This window comes from Aotus nancymaae, unplaced genomic scaffold, assembly GCF_030222135.1.
Source record: "Aotus nancymaae isolate 86718 unplaced genomic scaffold, 86718_ANA_hifiasm-v0.15.2.pri h1tg000011l, whole genome shotgun sequence".
In the NCBI taxonomy this organism is placed as follows: Eukaryota; Metazoa; Chordata; class Mammalia; order Primates; family Aotidae; genus Aotus; species Aotus nancymaae.
Window position 1 is genome coordinate 87121097 of NW_026988422.1, and position 21737 is coordinate 87142833.

The window sequence follows — 21737 nt, forward strand, 5'->3', positions numbered from 1 at the left end:
GGATAATTTTAAAGGCAGGGACTTTCTGTAACATAGCAGATTCATTTTCTGGAGGCAGAAGAGAACCAAATGCGTTAGCAGGAAGAATATGATTCCCGTGTCAGAACCAAACCCTCTGAACCTCACACGACCCAACGCTGACTTCCACTGATGCTGTGTAATGCTTTCATGCACAATTCTCACAGAGTCCAACAATGCTGAGGCTGCTGGAGAAAGACATGGCAGGTTTTGGTTGTCTTACAAAAGCAACTGAGGCTCAGAGAGATCCCAGTCATCTGCCAGAGACATAGATGAGAAACAGGATGGTCCCAAGAGGACAGGACACCCGGGGTGCAGCCATCATCCCCATTCCACAGCTGCTCCCTGCCCACCTGCAAGTTCCAGATTTAAAACTGAACTCACCTTTACCCCCACGCTTGCTGCTTTAGAATCTTTTTAGCACACAATTTTAGGGATCTTGGTAATTGTCTTAGATGGAGATAAATATTACGCAGTATGCATTTGATTTTAGCCTAACTAGAATCAATTGGCTTTATTTTTTTCAACTGGCCTTATTATGTACTTTGCCTTGTGATTATTTCCTGATGCATTTTTCTCCTAGAGCTTATAATTTCAACTATGTCATTGAATGCTACCTTATTTCTAAAACATTTCATAGTTTAACTCTTTCTCTTATTTATCCTCCTACCTGTAAGTTAGAGCTTACATAATTAATATCTCCATTTTCCAAATAAGAAAACAGAGACTCAGAGAGGTCACAAGTAGCAGGATCAAGTTGAATACACACTTATTGAGCAGTGAGTGCCTGGATCCTGATCACCAGCTCCTGTGACAACTGAGATAATGATTTTGTAGTGACGGGTGGCTCAGCGAGACTCTGACTGCATCTGCTGCATGACAAATGATCTACCAAGAGTGTGCCTGACGCACTGGGGGGAGCTGAGCGCGGAACACAGTAAGCGGCACCAGGCAGCAGAGCATCTCACAGGTCCATTTATTCATGCCAGGAAGTAAACGGCACTCATACAAGTGTACAGTGATGTTCCACGTGCCCCATCTAACACGGCTTGCTCAAATTTACAGGCAGACTGACGTTTTCTTTCACAGGTACTCCAAGTAAGCTGGTTAATGATGATCACGAGCAGATGCTGCAGCTTTTGAAAGAGATGCATACATAAATACAATTTAAGAAGGAAGGAACAAGTAGGACGTAATTTATTATACAAGTATCAAAAAAAGTTGATCAACAGTTCAGAAGTACAGACGACACTTTTGATAGTATTAAAAAGTAGGAATATTTCTATATGGAAGACCCAGTGTGCTTAAGGGTTCACGTAATGACAGCAGACTGGCAGCCACCCACAGCACTAAGAAGACAGGGCAGGGAAACACCTCTTCCTCAAACTCATGTAGCCAGTCCTGGGTTTGTGCAACACTCAAATGGCTACAGTTTCATTGGCACTAGGGCATAAATTTCCTAGATGCGTTCTTTCAAAATACATTAAAGGCCAGGTGCGGTGGCTCACGCCTGTAATCCCAGTACTATGGGAGGCCAAGGCGATCACCTGAGGTCAGGAGTTCGAGACCAGCCTGGCCAACATGGTGAAACCCCATCTCTATTAAAAATACAAAAAGTAGCCGGGTATGGTGGTGGATGCCTGTAATCCCAGCTACTTGGGAGGTTGAGGCAGGAGAACTGCTTGAACCCGGAAGGCGGAGGTTGCAGTGAAGGAGGGAACTTCCAGGACAGCACACTTGCACGGCTCACTTGTGCTTCCCTGCTGGTGATGCTGACTACCTCTAGTTAACAATCCATTCCTCTATTACTCCTGGAAGTTTTACGTGATCCACCTGACTATAAAAAACAGACATTCTTATCCTTCAGGCATTAAAAAAAGCAAAAAAAAAAAAAAAAAAAAGCAGAAATTCAGAATTCTCTTTTCCAGCATGCATAGCAAACTTCAAGTTGTGAAGCATTTCAACTGCATCTTACACGTTTACTGAACCATGTATCAATTTCAATTCAGAACAATGATACACCTTGTCCTGAAAAGACATGGGGTTTTCCATTCCCAACCATTTTAAGCAGCAAAAACTTACCTTTTGCAGCCTTATTTCTTTTATCTAAAATAAAAGGAAGGAAAAATCAGTCATATCAATGCTTCACAAAAATACCTTTGTCAAAATGAACATTTAGCTGAAGGCATCGTAGCTTAGGTAAGCAATTACAGGAAGCTTTCAGGAAGTGTCTCACAGCCAAGACACGGTAAAATCCCTACCGGAGATGTTCTATCAACAGCTAAGAGCCCTTTCAAAGCTGCAGGGCTCCTTACCCTCTACAACGTCCTAAACTCCAGTCTTGCAGCATGAAGGTTTCTTTCCTTCGTCTTCGTAACCAATGGCTTAGTTAACATGGGATTGGGCCGCACTGCTCTGTTCTACTGAGAACCAAGTGGTTATTCCTCCCCCTTCTAAATTTTATTACAAACAAACTTCAAATATTCAGAACAGTTGAAAGGGTGCAATGAAATACCACATACCATCAAACCATACCTTAACTATTTAAGCCTTCATCTCTTAAAACAATGTAATACCACTTTCACACCTAAGAAAACTCACAATTCTCTGATAGTAAAGTCTTTTTCAAATTTCCCCAGCTGGCCCAGGCGTTGACTCATGCTTGTAATTCCAGCACTTTGGGAAGCCAAGGCTGGAGGACTGCTTGAGCCCAGGAGTTTCAGACCAGCCTGGGCAACATGGCAAAACCCCGTCTCTACCAAAAAAAAAAAAAAAAAAAAAAAAGTACAAAAAAAGTTTGCAGGTGTGGTGGTGTTAGGTAGTGACAGGTGCCTGTGGTCCCAAATAGTTGGGAGGCTGAGATTGCAGTGAGCCATGACTGTGCCGTTGCACACCAGCCTGGGCACTGGAGTGAGACTCTCTTTCAAAAAAAAAAAAAGAAAAAGAGGTAAAAAAAATTCCCATTGTCCCCAAAAGTCTTTTACAGCTGACACGTGCTCCCTGTGTTTTTACAAAGGACTGCAGGTAGTTCTGATGTTCATAGCTAGTTAAGACCCATAGCTCCTTTACAATGTGAGTTGTAATTCTTTTTGAAAATACTTTTCTTTCTGACCTCAAAAAAAATCAAACACAAAGAAACGTACCGGCGGCACGGAGTTTATAAACGATGAAGCCCATCAGCCCCATTCCCACCCAAATCTCCTGGTAAACTTGGGTATAGTAGGGTTTCAAGGGCAGCCACGTATTTTTAATAAAATTTTGAAGCATCTGAAAATGAACACAGGGATTAGAAATTAAAATGATTATTGTTCTAAAGCTAACTGGTAAGAGATTTTATGTTAAGTTCAACCCTATTTCCCACGATTACCCAACAGGGAGCCTTGCCTGCGCTAGGCCTGTTCTGCACTCACACACAGAACTCACACTTTTTATTTTTTGAGACGGAGTCTGGTTCTTGTTGGCCAGGCTGGAGTGCAAGGGCGTGATCTCGGCTCACTGCAACCTCCTCCGCCTCCGGGGTTTAAGTGATTCTCTTGCCTCAGCCTCCCAAGTAGCTGGGATTACAGGCGCCCACCACCACGCCCGGCTAATTTTTTGTATTTTTAGTAGAGACGGGGTTTCACTATGTTGGTCAGGCTAGTCATGAACTCCTGACCTCAGGCAATCCACCCACCTCGGCCTCCCAAAGTACTGGGATTACAGGTGTGAGCCACTGTGCCCGGCTCTTTAACAGCATTTTCAAGTGCTCTACACACTTACTTCCTACACTGCTTCCCACCCCTATAAAGTGGGCACTTGGAGAAAGCCGCCCACAATCTCGCAGGAGGTTGGCAGGACTGCTCACACCGAATCTGTATGCCGTGCTCCGATGACGAGGACCTGCCTCCGACACCGCTTTCCTGCCCTTCCCTATGAGCGCACTTATTTATTTAGGCAAGGATAGTGGTGAAGGCTGGCCCAAGGTGTGACCTTGCAGGATGTGACTGTGTCCTTCTCCTGGAACACCTTGCAGATATGTCCGTCCTCAAATTTCCTGTCCTTAAACTGTACTCGAATACTCTGACAAACTGTGAGGTTCCAAGAAACCAAGAGCCCTGCTTTGGGAATGTGCCACAGATGATCCAAACAAAACCCAGAGGAGGTTTCTGGAAGCCCCGCACTAGAAGAGTTCAGAGGCATGGAGTGAATCCCTCGTCTCTCAGCAACGACTAGGAAGGAAGCATCGCACGGGACCCATTGGTTTGGAAGCCTGGGAATCCTGGGCTCCAACATCAGCTCTGCCTGCTCAGCTCTCAACTGCGGGCAAGCCCCTTTAGCCGTTATTTCGGAGGTTTCCTATTCTGTGAAACATGGATACCTCCACTTGCCTCCACAGGGCTCTCAATGCAATTCAAGGAGGAACCTAATGGACCCAGCCTAGTGCCTAGTATGGAATAAAAATTCAGAGAATGGGCCGGGCGCGGTGGCTCACGCCTGTAATCCCAGCACTTTGGGAGGCCGAGGCAGGCGGATCATGAGGTCAGGACATCAAGACCATCCTGGCCATGGTGAAACCCCGTTTCTACTAAAATACAAAAAATTAGCCAGGTGTGGTGGTGCGTGCCAGTTACTCAGGAGGCTGAGGCAGGGGAATCGCTTGAACCAGGGACACGGAGGTTACAGTGAGCCAAGATTGTGCCACTGCACTCCAGCCTGGCGACAGAACAAGACTCTGTCTCCAAAAAAAAAAAAAAAATTCAGAGAATGGACTGGGCATGGTGACTCCTGCCTGTAATTCCAGCACTTTGGGAGGCTGAGGCAGGCAGATCTCTTGAGGTCAGGAGTTCGAGACCAGCCTGGCCAACATGCTACTAAAAATACAAACATTACCTGGGCGTGGTGGCGTGTGTCTGTAATTTCAGTTACTGGGGAGACTGAGACAGGAGAATCGCTTGAACCCTGGAGGCGGAGGTTGCAGTGAGCAGAAATCACGCCACTGCACTCCTGCACTACAGCCTGGGCAACAAATCGAGATTCTCTCTCAAAAAAAAAAAAAAAAAAAAAAAAAAATTGAGTGAATGATCACAGCAGTAACAGAATTGCTACAAATATATAGTTGATGGCTATAATTAACACTAAGCCACTGAGATTCTAACAGAAGGAAGACTTAAGATGCCCTCATTTAGGCCAGGGAGGGGCTTTGGGCAGAGAAGGTCAGATGAGGGTCTAGAAGGAAAAGGGCAAAGTAAACTGGGAGAGTGCAATGGCTACGGGAAGAATGGACTAAAGAGGCCGGGCGAAGTGGCTCACGCCTGTAATCCCAGCACTTCCGGGGGCCGGGCGCGGTGGCTCACGCCTGTAATCCCAGCACTTCCGGGGGCCGGGCGCGGTGGCTCACACCTGTAATCCCAGCACTTTGGGAGGCCGAGGTGGGCAGATCACCAGGTCGAGAGATCGAGACCACCCTGGCCAACATGGTGAAACTCTACCTCTACTAAAAATACAAAAATTAGCTGGGCAAGGTGGCGTGTACCTGTAATCCCAGCTACTTGGGAAGCTGAGACAGGGGAATCACTTGAACCCGCGAGGCGGAGGGTGCAGTGAGCTGAGATCATGCCATTGCACTCCAGCCTGGAGACAGAGCGAGACTCTGTCTCAAAAAAAAAAAAAAAAAAAAAAAAAAAAGTTGGCCGGGCACGGTGGCTCACGCCTGTATTACCAGGCACTTTGGGAGGCCGAGGAGGACAGATCACGAGGTCAGGAGATCGAGACCATCCTGGCCATGGTGAAACCCTGTCTCTACTAAAATACAAAAAAATTAGCTGGGCATGCTGGCGCGAGACTGCAGTCCCAGCTACTTGGGAGGCTGAGGCAGGGTAATCGCTTGAACCAGGAACACGGAGGTTAAAGTGAGCCAAGATTGTGCCACTGCACTCCAGCCTGGTGACAGAGCATGACTCTGTCTCAAAAAAAAAAAAAAGGAAAAAAGAGAAGGGATGAAAGAAACTGAGTCATCCTGACATTTTGCTCAGGGCCCAGGCAACCTGGTATGGTCTCCTTACAGAATTACCCTTGGTCCCCAATACGACAGGGGCCTGCTATACAGTAGCTTGCAACTATCTTTCCCCCTCCTTCCCTTTGACTTTAGTTGCCATGTTTGCCTGGACAAGTGACATGTTCCCAATATGTAATAAAACGAGGGCCTGCCTATCTCCACCTGAGTCCATTCTGTCCAGGCATATTTCCTAGCTGTCTCAGTTTTACAGCATCAGATCTTTTAAAAATGCATCCTATTCATAGGTCAAACGGGTGTCTACTGTATCCATTTAAACCTGCAAAGTTCTGGCACATTACATTAAGGGCAAACTATTACCTGACCTTACATTGGAAACGGGAAACGTCTGACCCGCGAGTTCCATACGGTTTCAATCATCACCATATGATCTCGCCTCAGTTTCCCTGCCGCCTCACCCAAGTCCTTGTCACGTACAGGATAACGTGGAGGACAAGCGTGGTGCAAGGAAACCTGAGTTATAAAGGAGAGAAGGCACTGGACGTGGAGTCAGAGTTCTTGGCCTGGACTCTGGCTTCCTTAACTCTGTCTGCGTAGCCTCTAGGTTGGGCAGCTGGACCTCTCAAGGCCAGGGTACGCTATCAAAAGCAGGCGAGAACACAGGTGCACCCAGCGCGTTAAGGCCAAGGAGGGAAGCGCGGCGCGGGCCGAGGCGATGCTTTCCTCCGGCAGCCGACCCAGGCCTACCTCCCTTTAGAGAAGGGGAGACAGGGCGGAAAAGCTGGCGCGTGCCGGCGGAGGGGTGTGATCCCAAGGTCAGCTGAGGCCAAGGCGGCTTCTCGCCCTCCCGCCCCCGCCGTCTCGCACCTCGGGGGCCAGGTCGAGGTCCTCACACTCACCTTGGCGCAGGAAAGACAGCTCAAGGAGCAACGCAAACCCGCACCCAACTGAGAAAGGTCGCCGAGCAGGGGCTGCCGGGTAGGCGGAAGTAGCAGCGACGCCGCAAGGCCAGAGCGCCTCCCCGGGCCGCGACGGTGCACCACAGCGCCCCCGGCGGCCGCCCTGGTGCCGCAGGCAAGAAGGGACGCGGGGGGGGGCGTTGGGGGTGTGCCGCGTGTGTCACGCAGGGTGGCTAACCCTCCACATCTTGCCACGACTGATGGGTTTTCTGGGACGTGGGACTTTCAACGCGGAAACCGGGAAAGTTCTAGACAAACCGGGAGGGCTGGTAAGCCTAAGAAAAGGGACCTTCTTTACTATTAGGTTAAAGTAAGTCCAGTCTCCCATTTTAGTGGTGTGTTTTGATCCTTTGTATTGTTATTTGGCTCTGCATGTATAATATATATACACACATAGACATACACACACACACACACATATTTTGAGACGGAATCTCACTCTGTCACCCAGGCTGCAGTGCAGTGGCGTGATCTCAGCTCACTGCAACCTCTGCCTCCTGGGTTCAAGCGATTCTCATTCCTCAGCCTCCTGAGTAGCTGGGATTACAGGTGCCCGTCACCACACTGGGCTAATTTTTGTATTGTTAGCAGAAATGGGGTTTCACCATGTTGACCAAGCTGGTCTTGAACTCCTGACCTCAGGTGATCCACCTGCCTCAGCCTCCCAAATTGCTGGGAAAACAGACGTGAGCCACTGTGCCTGGCCTGCTCTGCAAATTTTTATATCTGTATTCTGTGCATATTCTTCTCAACAGATAATATAAAACTTCCACAGGGGCTCCAGACACTGGACTTAACAGTCTTTAAAAAAAATAGAATTTTTTTTTCAGAAATATTTTCCAGTAGAGAACTAGAAATCATAAAACAATTTAGCGGGCAGATCACCTGAGGTCATAGGTTTGAGACCAGCCTGACCAATATGGCGAAAGCCCATCTCTACTAAAAATACAAAAATTAGCCAGGCATGGTGGTGGGCACCTGTAATCCTAACTACTTGGGAGACTGGGGCAGGAGAATCGCTTGAACCTGGGGGGCAGAGGTTGTAGTGAGCCGAGATGGTGCCACTGTATTCCAGCTTGGGTGACAGAGTGAGATTCTGTTTCAAACAATCAAACAAAACAAAAAAAATTAAGTGAGTTTGGCAGATTAGACAGTTGAAGAATTACTGAGCTGCAAGATAGAAGAAGCTATTCAGAAAATAAGAGGATACAGCAGGAAACGCCATCATATAGGTAACTGGTGTCTTAGAAGGAAATGAAAGAGGTGGGGGAGAAATATTTGAAGAACTAATGGCTGAGAATTTTCCAAAAGTAATGAGAAAAACATCATGTCAAAGATTCCAAAAGCCTTCCAGAAACCAAGCAGGCAGATAAATAAAAATAAATCAATACCTTGAAATCTCACAATAAAAAGATAAAGATAAAACCTCAAAGAAAATAACTGCCAATCAAGAATTCTATACACAAGGAGACTGGCATTCAGAAAAGAAGGCAGACTATAGTTTAGGACAAACGAAGAAGGAGGAAATCGTGCTGGGCGTGGCGTCTCACCCTCGCAATCCCAACACTTTGGGAGGACTGCTTGAGCCAAGCATTTCGTAACCAGCCTGGGCAACATATTAAGATCCCATCTCTAAAGAAAAAACAGAAGAGGAAATTGTTAGGTTTTGAAGGGAAGGCGAAGGTTAAAGACAGACAAAGAGACAAACACAGAGAGCGAGCAAGAAAGAGAGAGAGAGAGAGAGAGTTAGTTGGTGGCTTCAGCAGCAACACAGGTTTATTGCCAGCAAAACCCTGTGGAGGGGGGAACCAGCTTAATGCCAGAGCCCACTGCCGCTTACAGGCTGGGACAATTATAGGTCTGGGCTGGAGGGTCTGGACAGTATGGCTTGCTGCCTGGCAGGATGTGATAAGGCTGTTCCTGCAGTCAGGCGGTTGGGCAGGATGTTTCTCACGGCTGGAGTCCCCAAGGAATGTTTCACTGACTAGGGTCTGTGAAATGGTGGGGGGTTTATAAAATGGTGTAGCTAGGACTGAAATAATCACAAGCAGATCCACAGTAAAATAAATGTTCATTATTCAGGCACAATGAAAACGAGCTCAGATGTGTCAAGTTACAATAAAAAAAAGGTTCAGGATCCAATTAAAAGTTTATTTTATTTTTTCCCCCTGAGACGGAGTCTTGCTCTGTTGCCCAGGCTAGAGTACAGCGGTGCGATCTCAGCTAACTGCAACCTCTACCTCCCAGGTTCAAGCGATTCTCTTGTCTCAGCTCCCAGAGTAGCTGGGATTACAGGTGCACCACCACACCTGGCTAATTTTTGTATTTTTAGCAGAGATGGGGTTTCACCCTGCTGGCCAGGCTGGTCTCGAACTCCTGACCTCATGATCCACCAGCCTCGGCCTCCCAAAGTGCTGGGATTACAGGTGTGAGACACCACGGCCGGCCAGGATCCAGTAAAATAGTTTATTCAAGCACAAAGTGTGAGGGTGTCTAGATACAAGTGAACACCAAAGAATGGTGATCAGGGCTTTCGTTGTGGGAGAAAGTGAGGATCATTCACACAGGCAAAAGCAGGTGCTGAAAACTGAGTTACATTGTCCATACAAAGGCTAACATAGATAGAAGACTTGAGTACTACTGATCACACTCTAAGGGGAACTACTTCCGCTGTAGAGAGGTAACAGTTCCCAGGGTTCTCTATCGCCAATGTCACTTAGCCTAGGTTTGAATGAAGAATAGGGAGTATGGTTAATGTGTAACATCTCAACACAAAGGTCAGAAAGCAAATGTCATGCACTAGAGAAGAAAAATAGCCATGCTACCTGCCTCAGTTACCAGGGCTTAACATTTCCCCTCAGCTTAATAAATCTGGAAGGTCCTAAAATGTTCACAGATGGAAGGATGAGGGTGCAGAAGGAATGACGAATGAACATGGTTCTGCTTGAAAGGGAAAAGAGCTTAGGATCAAAGAAACTGCACGGAAAGCTTGCAAACTTGCTCTAGCAGTTCTTCAAATGTGGGTCAAAACTATTTTCTTCATAATGGTCAATAGTCTTTGCCCCTCCCTTCCTTTTCTTTCTTAAGACAGGGTTTCACCATTACCCAGGCTGGAGTGCAATGACACCATCTCAACTCACTGCAATCTCTGCCTCCTGAGTTCAAGTGATTCTCCCACCTGAGCCTTCCGAGTGGCTGGTACTACAGGCTCGTGCCACCATGCCTGGTTAATTTTTGTATTTTTGGTAGAGATAGGGTTTCGCCACGTTGCCCAGACTGGTCTGGAATTTCTGAGTTCAAGTGATACACCTGCCTTGGCCTCCCAAAGTGCTGGGATTATAGGTGTGAGCCACTGCACCTGGCTTTGTCTTTTTCACTAGGATTCTCTCACAAGTGTACAGTGGAGTTTTCTAGAGGTCATGTGACTTGTGATATGACATCAGAATGTCTACAGAAACAGATTTGAGAATCCAGCTGTTTCTCACGCAACTAGACACTAAGAGATCTTTGAAAATGGAAAAGTGTTTAAGGAAAGGGCCACTCCAGCAGATTTATTCAAAGTGCAAATGCTGCATTTTGTGGCTAGGAAGGCTGGAGAAGACAGCAAGATACTTCGAGCACACTTCGGTTTTAAGGAGAGTGCTGCTTAATGGCACCAACACCGTTTGTAACTGCTCTCAGCTGTTAAGTTTTCCCTTATTGGTCGACAGCTTAGTGAATGCAAATACGCAAAACCTTCCCAAAATACCAAGGCCCACTAGGGGTTCAGTGGCCTTCCCATGTGTTCTGGCCTAGATGTGACAAATCCATGAAGACCTGACTGATGTTAAGCTGTTTCTTTTAATTCCGAACTTTAGACAGGAATGCAAGATGAACTTGACCAAGTGAGTAGGGAGCACCGAGAACTACTGAATCAAACGAAGGGCGCTCAAAGCCATTCAGTCTGTGACAATTCCGAACGTTTTTCATAATGGTCAATAGTCAACTAGTGTTTGGTCAGAACCATTAACTAGTGTTTGGTCAAAAAACACTATGGCAACTTTCCAAATGGGCAAACTTCCAAACTGAAGCAGCATCAAGAGAGTATCTTTAGATGGCAGTTAAAAAAAAAACAACTCGGGGATCAGCTAGTAGCCCCAAAAGACCGAATAACATAGAAAATGCCCCCCACTGAAGTTTCTGAAAATCACCTTCCACTGAAATCCGTATTCACTGTGACATCGACAAGGATGACAGCGCCCAGGAACAGCAACACACTAGGAAAACACGTGCCAGTGAGTTCTGGAGTTGCTTCAAGTGGTTTCAGTTATCTTGTAAAGTTTTGAATTATGTCCTGGCCTTCACATACAGTGTGAAGTTACACTATTTTCCAGTCAGTGCTGGATGACATACCATGAGTGTCAATTACTTTATTACTTTTTCTTATTTTTTGGAAAACAAGGCCGGGCATGGTGGTTCACACCTGTAGTCTCAGCACTTTGGGAGGCCAAGGCAGACAGATTGCTTGAGCCCGGGAGTTTGAGAACAGCCTGGGCAACACAGCAAAACCCCTGTCTCTACTAAAAATGCAAAAAATTAGCTGGGTGTGGTGGTGGTGTGAGCCTGCAGCCCTAGCTATGCGGGAAGTTGTGGTGGGAGGACGACCTGAGCCCCAGATGTTGAGGCTGCAGTGAGCCCCGACTGCAGCACTGCACTCCAGCTGGGCGACAGGAGTGAGACCCTGCCTCAAAAGAAAGAAAAAAAAGAGCTACTATACGTCACATATACAAGTACAAGAAGAAATGTTGTAGCCATAAATTTGTTTACTGTATTACTTTTTATAATGTTAAATGAGCTATAGTTAGTAAAATATTAGGAGTTTTATGGCAATAATTCAGTGAATGGAATAAAAGTATTGTTTAAAAAAAAAGGAAAAAGAAAAACAAGTTATTTCTCCCTGGCAAAGTGTGCTGAGGCACTTTTTGGAAGCTGTCGTATTTGGCAAAGTCCTAATACGAGGTCCAGAACTCCCAGCTGAGTATGATTACCGGCTCATTCTTTGAGACACCAACATCTCAACCTACCTGGCTGACTGCCGTCTACACTGTTCTCAAACCGCCCTCTTACTTGCCACTGCACGGGGCACTTTCTGGTTCTTCACTGCTCAGGCTTCACCCTGCTGATTAGTGCCATGCTCTCGATCCTGCCTCCGTATTTGTTCACACGGCTCTTCCCGGAGCCCACACGGGCCAGAGAGATCCTGCACTGGGCAATGAGGGGACATACCCCGGGCAGGCGACCGTGTCTCTCTACTGACCCTCCCTACCCTGGCACACGTGGCTGCCTTCCTGTGCATCCTTTGCTGGATTTCTTCCGTCTGCTCCTTCTTTCGGGGAGTTTGCTAGGGCTCCCTTCTCCACCCTCACTCTTCTAGAGCTCGGCCGGGGCCATCTCAGCCTGTATCTTCTGTCCACGTGCTCACCTGGACTTTCTGCCCGCACCTGCGTGTCCAGCTGTGTCTCTGACACTGCCACCTGAGACGCAGGTTTAGGCAGGAAGATGACTTCAGTTACGATGCAGCTACCGAGAAGTCTCCCGGACCCTCCCCTTGGCCATCGGGGCCGCCCGGCCGCCCCTGTAATCCTGGGTCACTCCCGGTTATCCTGCAGGGGTCCGTCCACTTGGCGCCATTTTCTCCAAGACCTTCCTGACCTTCTTCTTGCCCCTTTCCCCCCATATTAGGTGCAAGGTCGTCCTGGTGCCTCTGCCCCGCGAACGGAAATCCCTTCTCTGTTTGCCGTCCAACTCCCGACACTGAGGTGCTCGAGAAACGCCTGGAGGGCCCTGGTCCGCAGGAAGCGCACAAACCTACGAGGTAGCAGCCTCTTAAGGGGGAGGCCAGGGAATGCCCAGAGGCCATTTTTTTGTACACGCAGGGGCCACTCCCGGGCCAGCCGCGGCGCTCAAGCCTCCCCCGCGGTCCTGAAGAGGAGCATCCTGGGCTCGCCCCGCGCGGCGGCTCCCGGCAGGCCTAGCGCGGCGAGGCGGGGCGGGGCCGGCGGCACGAGGCGGCGGCGGCACGAGGGCGGCGGCACGAGGCCGAGGCGGCTCAGGCGGCACGCGCCGGGCCGGAGCCCGCCTCCAACGGCGCGCGGCGCGTTCTGATTGGGAGGCCTCAAGCGGGGGGCGGGGCTTCCAGGGCGCGTTCCGGCCGTGGCCTGTTCCCGCCGCGGAGACCTGGCGGTTGTGGGGTCCAGACCTCCGGGCGTCGAGGATGCTGCGCAAGCTCACCCTCGAGCAGATCAACGACTGGTTCACCATCGGCAAGACAGTGACCGATGTGGAGCTGCTGGGCGCGCCGCCCGCCTTCCCGGCCGAGGCGGCCAGGGAGGAGGCGCAGCGCCAGGTCGTGGCCCCTGGCGCGGGCCCCACGGCCCAGGCTCCGGCCCGGCCTGCCGCGGCGTTCGGAAGGTAGGACGCGGGCGGGGCGGAGGCGGCTCGAGGGCGGCCGGGCGAGGCCTGGCGACGAGGGCTCGGGCCACACAGCCCGTTCTCGCGAGCCCGTGCCCTCTCGCGGGCTCCAGGGTCCCCTGGCGTCCGGGGCGAGCCGCGGTCGGGAGCGGTGCCCGCAAGGAAGCTCAGCGGGAGCCTTTTTTGTTTGTTTGTGTTTTGTTTTTCTTTTGGTTCTTAACGTTGAAATTAAGACTAGATTTTGAGGCACTCTTAGGTTTCCAGAAGAATGCAGCGGAGGGCAGAGGTCCCGTAGGCCCGTTCCCTCCCGCAGTTTCCCCTGTGAGCGTCTGCGGCAGTGTGTGCACCGGGGGCCGTCGTTACGGGAGGGCTCCCGCCGGTGCTTGCTGTGTGTCCTGCGGGTTTGCACAAACGTCTGACGTCAGGCGTACAGAGGAGTTCACGGCCTGCACGCCCTCTCGGCCGCACCTGCTCATGCGTCCCTTTCCCTGCACCACGTGGAAACCACTGACGCTTCTGCTGTCTCCACCATTTTGTGTTTCCATATTCATTCCATATCCAGGTTCGTGTAGTTGGAATCACACAGTATGTGTAGCCTTTTTGATGCGCTTCTGACACTCAGTTATGCATTTGAGGTTCCTCCATGCCTTTCCGTGATTCCATAGCTTCTTTCCTTTTAGCACTGATTAATATTCCACTGTCTGGATGTACCACATTTTATCCATTCATCTACTGAAGGAGAGCTTGGTTGCTTCCAAGTTACCCCCCCACCCCGAGATGGAGTCTCACTTTGTCACCCAGGCTGGAGTGCGGTGGCGTGATCTCAGCTCACTGCAACCTTCACCTCCCAGGTTCAAGCGATTCTGCTGCCTCAGCCTCCCGAGTAGTGAGACTACAGGGACGCGCCACCATGCCTGGCTAATTTTTGTATTTTTGATAGAGACGGGGTTTCACCATGTTGACCAGGATGGTCTCGATCTCTTGACCTCGTGATCCACCCGCCTCGGCCTCCCAAAGTGCTGGGATTACAGGCGTCAGCCACCGCGCCCGGCCGTTTTTCCCACTTATTAAGGTTATAGATGATCATGGAATCTCGATCTCTTGGTGCAGTACCTGACATGGTAGGAACTCGGATATTTGCTTGAATGAATGGCCTAGGAGTTCACAGTAATATTTTTTTTACTAGAGGGAAGGCAGGGCATTTGGTCTGTGAGTAGATAAGTGTGGCAGAGTGATTTTACCTATTTACTATGTGAAAATGGAAGCAAGGTAATGACTGGGGATAATTATTACCATTTTGAGACAGAGTCTTGCTCTGTTGCCCCAGATGGAATGCGGTGGTGCAATCACGTTTCACTGCAGCTGTGATCTCCCGGGCTCAAGTGATCCTCCCACCTCAGTCTCCTGAGTATCTTGGACCACAGGTGCATGCTACCATGCCTTGCGAATTAAAAAAAATTTTTTAGTAGACATGGGATTTCACTGTGTTACCCAGGCTGGTCTCAAATTCCTGGGCTCAAGTGATCCTCCCACCTTGGCCTTCCAAAATGCTAGGATTATAGGCATGAGCCACCTTGTTCAACCTAGGAGACCCCAGTTATTGAATGTCTACAATATGTCATGTCCTTATTCTAGACATGGTGAGAGTTGTTTCCTCATGCATTCCTGTCTGGATCAAATCATAAATCTCTGTCTTACTCTTCTGGCCATAGTGGATTTTCCTAAGGAGCGTATCAGAGTGTGTATATAGGTATACAATCAAACAATAAAAATCACAGTATCCTGGCAAGTGTACGATAAAATATTTCCAGAATAAGAGTGCTGCTCATGGTTTACATCGTCACCGCCTAGACCAAACCACTGCCATCATCTCCTGCCTGGATTATCGCAAAAACCTTCTATGTTTGGTCTCCTGACTTTTCAACCTTAACCCCCAATAATCTAGCACCTAAAAGAATCCCTGGCGTGATGTAGATGCTTAGTTAATATTTGTTGAATGGTGGCCTGGCATCGTGGCTCATGCCTGTAATCCCAGTGCTTTGGGAAGCTGAGGTGGGAGGATCACTTGAAACCAGGAGTTCGACACTAGCCTGGGCAACATAGGGAGACCCTGTCTCTACAAAATATTAAAAAATTAGCCGGGTGTTGTGTTGCCTGCCTGCAGTCCCAGCTACTTGGCAGGCTGACACGGAAGGATCACTTGAGGCCAGGAGTTCGAGGCTGCAGTGAACTCTGATTGTACCACTGTACTGCAGCCTGGGCAACAGAGCAAGAGCCTGTCGCTTTTAAAAAGTTGTTGAACAAACAGATTCTTGAGTAAATCTTCACACCTGAGGTTCTTTGAGCACATGTGTGACCTCCTGTGGCATCGATTGCTGTTAGGACAGAATTTCGTCTGCCTCTGCATCTAGGCTTGGCCAGCATTCCTCCATTGGGCATCTCCTCATCTGCTGCTCTCTTGCTGCACTCTGGTCACATTGTCTTGAAGATAGCAAGCTCATTCCCACTTTGCAGCTTCCACACTGACTTTTCTGTGTTCAGTGCTTCCCCTCGCCCCCTTCCCATGACAGGCTCATTTCTTCATTTGGGACCCTGTTCAGATGTCTCCTTAAAGAAGTTTCCTGTGACCTCCGTAGCTAAAGCAGCCCTCCTCTACCTTCTTTCCTCGTCTCTCTAGTCTTTTAAACAACTTTTTACCTTCTCCAAGCACTGAACTCCTGGCTCCATCCATTCTTGTTTGTGACAGCCAAAACCCAGCTCTGCCAGTTACTGCTGTGATTTGTGATTGTGTTTTTGGCCCGTCTCCCATCCCAAGGGGGGACCAGAATGATTTTGAGATTCCTGGCTCGTAGAATTGAGTAGATAGGTGGTGGTGTCATTTACTGAGATAGAAAATACTAATTGAAGGCACAAGAATTGCTTGAATCCGGGAGGCAGAGGTTGCAGTGAGCCGAGATCACGTTATTGTACTCCAGCTTGGGAACAAGAGTGAAACTCCGTCTCAAACAAACAAACAAACAAACAAACAAACAAACAAACAAACAAGCTAGCTGATGTTTGAAGAATTAAGCTTTTAGGGGGTGTGCGTGTATTGGTACTAGCTGGCGCCTCTCTTGAATTCTGTTTGTCCTTTGAGGAAAAAAAAACCTCTGTGACTTTGATTTTGAACATATTGGTGTTTCTTTTTTTTTTACATTTTCTTTTTTGAATGGAGTGTACTGAAGGATGAACATGTTGATTTTTAAGTTGCCTGTGAGCATCTAAGAGGAGGCATCACATAGGCAATTGGCTCTGTGCATTTGGAACTCAGAGATAAGTTGGGAGAGGCACACGGCAGCCTGGATGTCAGTCTCAGCTCTGCCAGTTACTGCTGCACCGGCAAGCCATTGGATGTGTCTGAGGCAGTTTGCTCATCTGTCATATGGGAATAATACCACCTCCTTTACGAGGATAGGATTAACTGAGAATACACTCATCGTGCTTAGTATGTGCCTGGCATGTAAAAGAATTACATTAATATTATTAAATGGATTGGGCTGGCTAGTAATGGTACCTTGAGAATCTATTGTATGTCACGGATTATGCAGGATGCTTTTATGTGGATTCATTTATTCTTTCTGTTCCCCAGCTAAAAATTGTAGCTCTTGAACTAATGCTACTTTATTTTGATAAAACACACCTGAAGCATTCCCAGTCTTTCCCTTCCCACCTGTGCCCCTCTTTATATTTTCGATCCTGATTCCTTTGCCAGCTTTAGGTATTATAAATAGCCCAGTGTATAAAAACATGGATCTGTCAATATTCAGGAAGTTATTTGTATTAAAATTTCTATTTTAATATATGTTTTCCAGAAATAACTACAGTTTTAAATTACATATACCAATACTTTCACAGGATATGAGTATTAGGCTTACCAACAACAAAGTGAGAGATAGAAACTCAAAACTTAATGTAGTTTTCTTTTCTCTTTTCAAGCTCGGTTGGAACATTAATTAATTGCATGTGGGTGAACTTAGAGGGGCTGGGATTCATTTTCATCCTGAACTAGTGGAGTGATATAACTGTCCATAGCTGCTTCTGTCACCAGAAGATTTTTGCTGGGAGTTATTCCTTCCTGTCTGAATACAGAGGATGACTCTCTCCTGAAAGTGGTCTGGTGTTGTCCAGTGGCTGCCTGAGGAGCCTTGGAGAAAGACGGAAATGATTCGCGCCTCTTCATGGCATGTGTTTCCTGGTATGTATGGTGGGATGACCAGTTCTGGTACTGGCCTTCATACACAAACTTCACGTTCTCCATGTTTCTTTAAATGAAAAATTTGTTCTCACCATTAAGGCAATGATATTTTCTTAAAACTCACATTTGCTACTTTCTATATTCCTAATTCCTCCTGCACAATAAACAATTGTATACTTTTTTGGGGCGTTTATCTCTCCCACAAATGGTTTCCACTCTAAGAAATCTTACAGTGACTAAAGAAGCCAAAGGTAGTATGTATGAAAACTGAAAAATTTGAGAGCAAGAATGAGAGATGTCTTTATTTTAAATCTTCTTGGGACTGTGTTTCTGTTTACATTGTCTTGTTAAACCCGAATCAGGTGGTTGCATTACATGATTGGGATTTAAGACCAAATTGAGGTCAGTGGAAAATAGTACAGAAGTTGGCCAAGAATGCAGGGAGAATAAAGTTAGAAGGTATTTTTTTTGTAGTGTATGTTTAGTTCTAGTCTTTTTGAAAAAAGGTGTTTTTTTTTTTGAGACAAGATCTTGCTCTGTTGCTCAGGCTGGAGGGCAGTGGTACGATCATAGCTCACTGCAGCCTTGAACTCCTGGGCTCCAGTGAGCTTCCTGCCTCAGCCTCCTGAGTAGCCAGGACTACAGGTGTGTGCCACCACACCCAGGTAATTCCAGTTTTGATACATACATGTTTTTCTTTTTAGATGAAAGAAAACCACTGAATCTTCAAATACAAAGTTACAGTTAGATTTCTTGGACTTACCTTTTTTTTTTTTTTTTTTTTGAGATGAAGTCTGGCTTCGTCATTCAGTCTGGAGTGCAGTGGCACGATCTCGGGTCACTGCAACCTCTGCCTCCTGGGTTCAGGTGATTCACCTGCCTCAGCCTCTCTGTAGCTAGGATTACAGGTGACCACCACCATGCCCAGCTAATTTTTGTATTTTATAGTAGAGATGGAGTTTCACCATGTTGGCCAGGATGGTCTCAATTTCCTGACCTTGTGATCCCTGCCCACCTTGGCCTCCCAAAGTGTTGGGATTACAGGTATGAGCCACCATGCCTGGCCAGACCTACTTTAATAATGAATTCTAACACTTTATCAAAAGAATAAATCTGACTAATATATAGTTTCCTACTTTTAATAAAGTTAATAAAAGGCAGATTTTGTACATTTTGCTGTTTTACCTGAGTATAAGTTTAAATTACTCACCAACAGTGAATGTTTTTCTTTGAGATTAGCAGCTACTCATGTTGCTAAATCAGTCTATTTATTTTTACTGATATAATACAGAGGTGAGTTTTATTATACTTTCCCTTAATGTTGAGCTTAAAAGTACTGTGATTAAAACAAAGCTGAGACTAGCCTGACCAACATGGTGAAGCCTCGTGTCTACTAAAAATACAAAAATTAGCTGGGTGTAGTGCATGTGCCTGTAATCTCGGCTATTCAGGAGGCTGAGGCAGGAGAATTGCTTGAACCTGGGAGGCAGAGGTTGCAGTGAGCTGAGATCGGGCCACTGCACTCCAGCCTGGGAAACAGAGCGAGACTCCTTCTTGAACAAAAAAACAAAGCTGAGTGTTGGGTTAAAGCCCTGTTTTATTTTTAAACTACATGGTATTTTCTCCTTCACCACCCTTCTCCCCAACCCCTGCTGAGAATGACGATCACAAAATGGGATGTTGACTTCTCTTTTTTGTTGTATTGTAAAGATAAGATTCACATTAATCATTTATTTAATTCTATACATAGCTTCCTTTTGGAATAAAAGTCAAGGTAAATATCTAAGTTTTGTACAGAATTTGTCAAACTTCATACTAAATAAAGTTGCTTTAGTTCCTGTGAGGTGGGTTTGAGGTATAAGAAAATACTTGAAATATTTTTTCAAAATATTTAGGAAACATTTTAGTTAAAAGCATACTATTCAATGAAAACATAGCGTGTTTAGAGTGGTTGAAAAAAGAATACAATTTAAAATATAGGATACATCCACAGGATACTGACCTTGTAACGGAGAGAAACTTAAAGTCACGTTACTTTTTCTTAACAGTAAGAGTTCTGATTCTAAGGTCATAAAAACTCCTCTAGTTATAAGTAACTTAACTAGATGGGTGATAATATGGTAGGTTCCATATTCTGTGTGAGAACACTGGGAACCTATCTTTTGTGTTTTTGTCTACGTAACTGGAAATTGTGGGTATTTCATCTTTGTCTGCCCTCTTGGAGCTTTCACCTGGGATCGCAGAAGGAGCAAGGCAGTCCATGCTCCCCGAGTCCTCCAGGTCCTCTTGCTCACTCCCTCTGTCAGAGCTGCTTAGGAAGTCTTTCAGAACTTGCTTGAAGATGTAGACTATTTCCCATGGCAAGACATCATTTTCAGCCAAAACTTCTCGAAATCTAGAGGAATGTGGTAATGAATATTCAGTTTAGAACCTTTTTTGTTTTATCTCTTTATCTCCAGAATACAGCTTGAATAATGTACTTGTATACTAGTTACCTACCTTTTGAGTAATATGCATGTTGTTTTAAAATTATGCTTCTATACTGGTGGTGGGAGGATGAAAAAAATAAAAATAAAAAATAAAATTATGCTTCTAGTGAAGAAATTTTGAAGGTAATTTAAAACAATTTCTCACCAGATATCTACACAGTTGAAGAATTTACATGATAGAAATACAATTTCCAGTCAAAATGTATGAGGAACTTAGACTTAGCAGTAGCAAGTATCATAAGAGAACATAGTATTTTTACCTGCTGAGAATAGTTCCAGTTTGGCAAGGTTGAACTTGTGAGCAAAGAACTTCAAGTTGTCTTTGTTCAGTCACTGGGATAGTTGTGTGGGGATTCTGGTAGTTTCTGAGCCAGTTGTAATCCACACCTGTTTTTTTCACTTTTTGTTCATTTTCCATTTCTTGTATTAATCTCTCTCTCTCCTTTAGGTGCCATTTTAATTCCCGAAACAGAGTCTTTGTCACTACATCTGAGCCAGGATAGTGTGTAGGTTTGTAGGAATCGTTTTTGGGCCACTTCATCCAGCCAAAAAGTGGCATTTTTAGCCTATGGAAATATTTTCATTTATTTGCACAAAATGTTATGGTTCTGATGTTATTGTTTCTTTACAATAAATTTGCCTGAAAAATGCATAATTTTTTTCACTGGTGAGATATGCAGGTCAAAATAAGATTAGAATATGGATTAACGTCTTAATTTTTAACTGGGTCAGTGGCAGAAACCAAGCTTTGAGAATGCTTTTATGTAGCTAAGCAGAAATTAGATACACAAAGTCAGAGATAATCTACAGACTGAACAATATCTGAAAATAACAGTAACACTTGCTCTTGAAAGTTCTCAGGAGACTTAAAATATTAATGTTGGGGCAGGTGCTACGGATACTTTTGATTTGTGTTGTGTACAGAAAAGGTTTAAAGCTTACCTGCTAAGTTGATGGGCTGACGCGATGTTGCCAGGGTTGAATGAAATTGGTGGCGAAGCTGTGTTTCACTCGGACATATCTTGCTTTCCTGGATGTGTCCTTTGTTGAAGGAATGTGCCGCCTTATTTACCCACTGAAATTGTATTTGAAATAAATAACTTGCTGTGTTAGGAATGAGGTTGTGATGTCTTCATTTGGAGAGAATGCTCATTGATTCACCTTGTAGTAAGCTAGAAGAAATGACAAAAATAACTTACTATTTAATCTTCACAAGTTATATAATCGTCTGCCTTTTGAATGTAGCTCAGTCTATTTGAAAAAAATGCCAGCAGCTATGGATGCTGGTCCTAAATGCATTCCGACATGTCTTTGGTAATGAAATGAAGAGTGGTCGTCTGAAGCACCGCAGATGCGCTCCTAGCTAAAGTGAGGACTGTCGCATGATGTGATGCTTTGCTGTGCGTAGCTGTAGGTCACAGTTTAGTGCTGTATTTTTATGCCCACAGAGCTCTAAAAATAACCATGTTGCTTTTATTCTTCAGCTTAACTTTCAGGCCATTTAGAAGTCGAGTCACTGTCCCCTCTAATTAAAACAGGAAAAATAGATCAGACGTGACTATTTGCAAAACATGCGTTCTGAGAAAGTTCATTGT

The 21737-nt window shown here is 46.1% G+C and overlaps 2 protein-coding genes and 1 long non-coding RNA gene across 4 annotated transcripts in view; 1 reads left to right on the forward strand and 2 right to left on the reverse strand.

Annotated features, from left to right (window-relative positions):
- Positions 1–33: 33 nt before the first annotated feature.
- Positions 34–6999, reverse strand: LOC105730147 (uncharacterized). Of its 2 annotated transcripts, XR_001110392.2 has the most exons (5): positions 6910–6999; positions 3162–3285; positions 2101–2124; positions 689–1154; positions 34–48 (listed from the first exon to the last, which is right to left on the reverse strand). It is a non-coding gene; the product is annotated as an uncharacterized LOC105730147 (long non-coding RNA). The 2 variants fall into 2 exon arrangements; XR_010342152.1 differs by lacking the exons at positions 34–48; positions 2101–2124 and having other exon boundaries at positions 978–1154.
- A 6223-nt stretch (positions 7000–13222) lies between these two features.
- The window catches only part of TDRD9 (tudor domain containing 9), a 139357-nt gene continuing 130842 nt past the window's right edge, over positions 13223–21737 (forward strand). The window contains exon 1 of the mRNA XM_064374513.1: positions 13223–13419. Coding sequence (XP_064230583.1) covers positions 13223–13419 — 197 coding nt within the window. The remainder of the gene's footprint in view (positions 13420–21737) is intronic.
- RD3L (RD3 like) lies at positions 19312–21519 on the reverse strand. The gene is made up of 3 exons (XM_012471151.2): positions 21085–21519; positions 20403–20708; positions 19312–20048 (listed from the first exon to the last, which is right to left on the reverse strand). The coding sequence occupies exons 2-3, from the start codon at positions 20699–20701 to the stop codon at positions 19751–19753; spliced, it is 597 nt and encodes a 198-aa protein (XP_012326574.1). The 5' UTR covers positions 20702–20708; positions 21085–21519; the 3' UTR covers positions 19312–19750.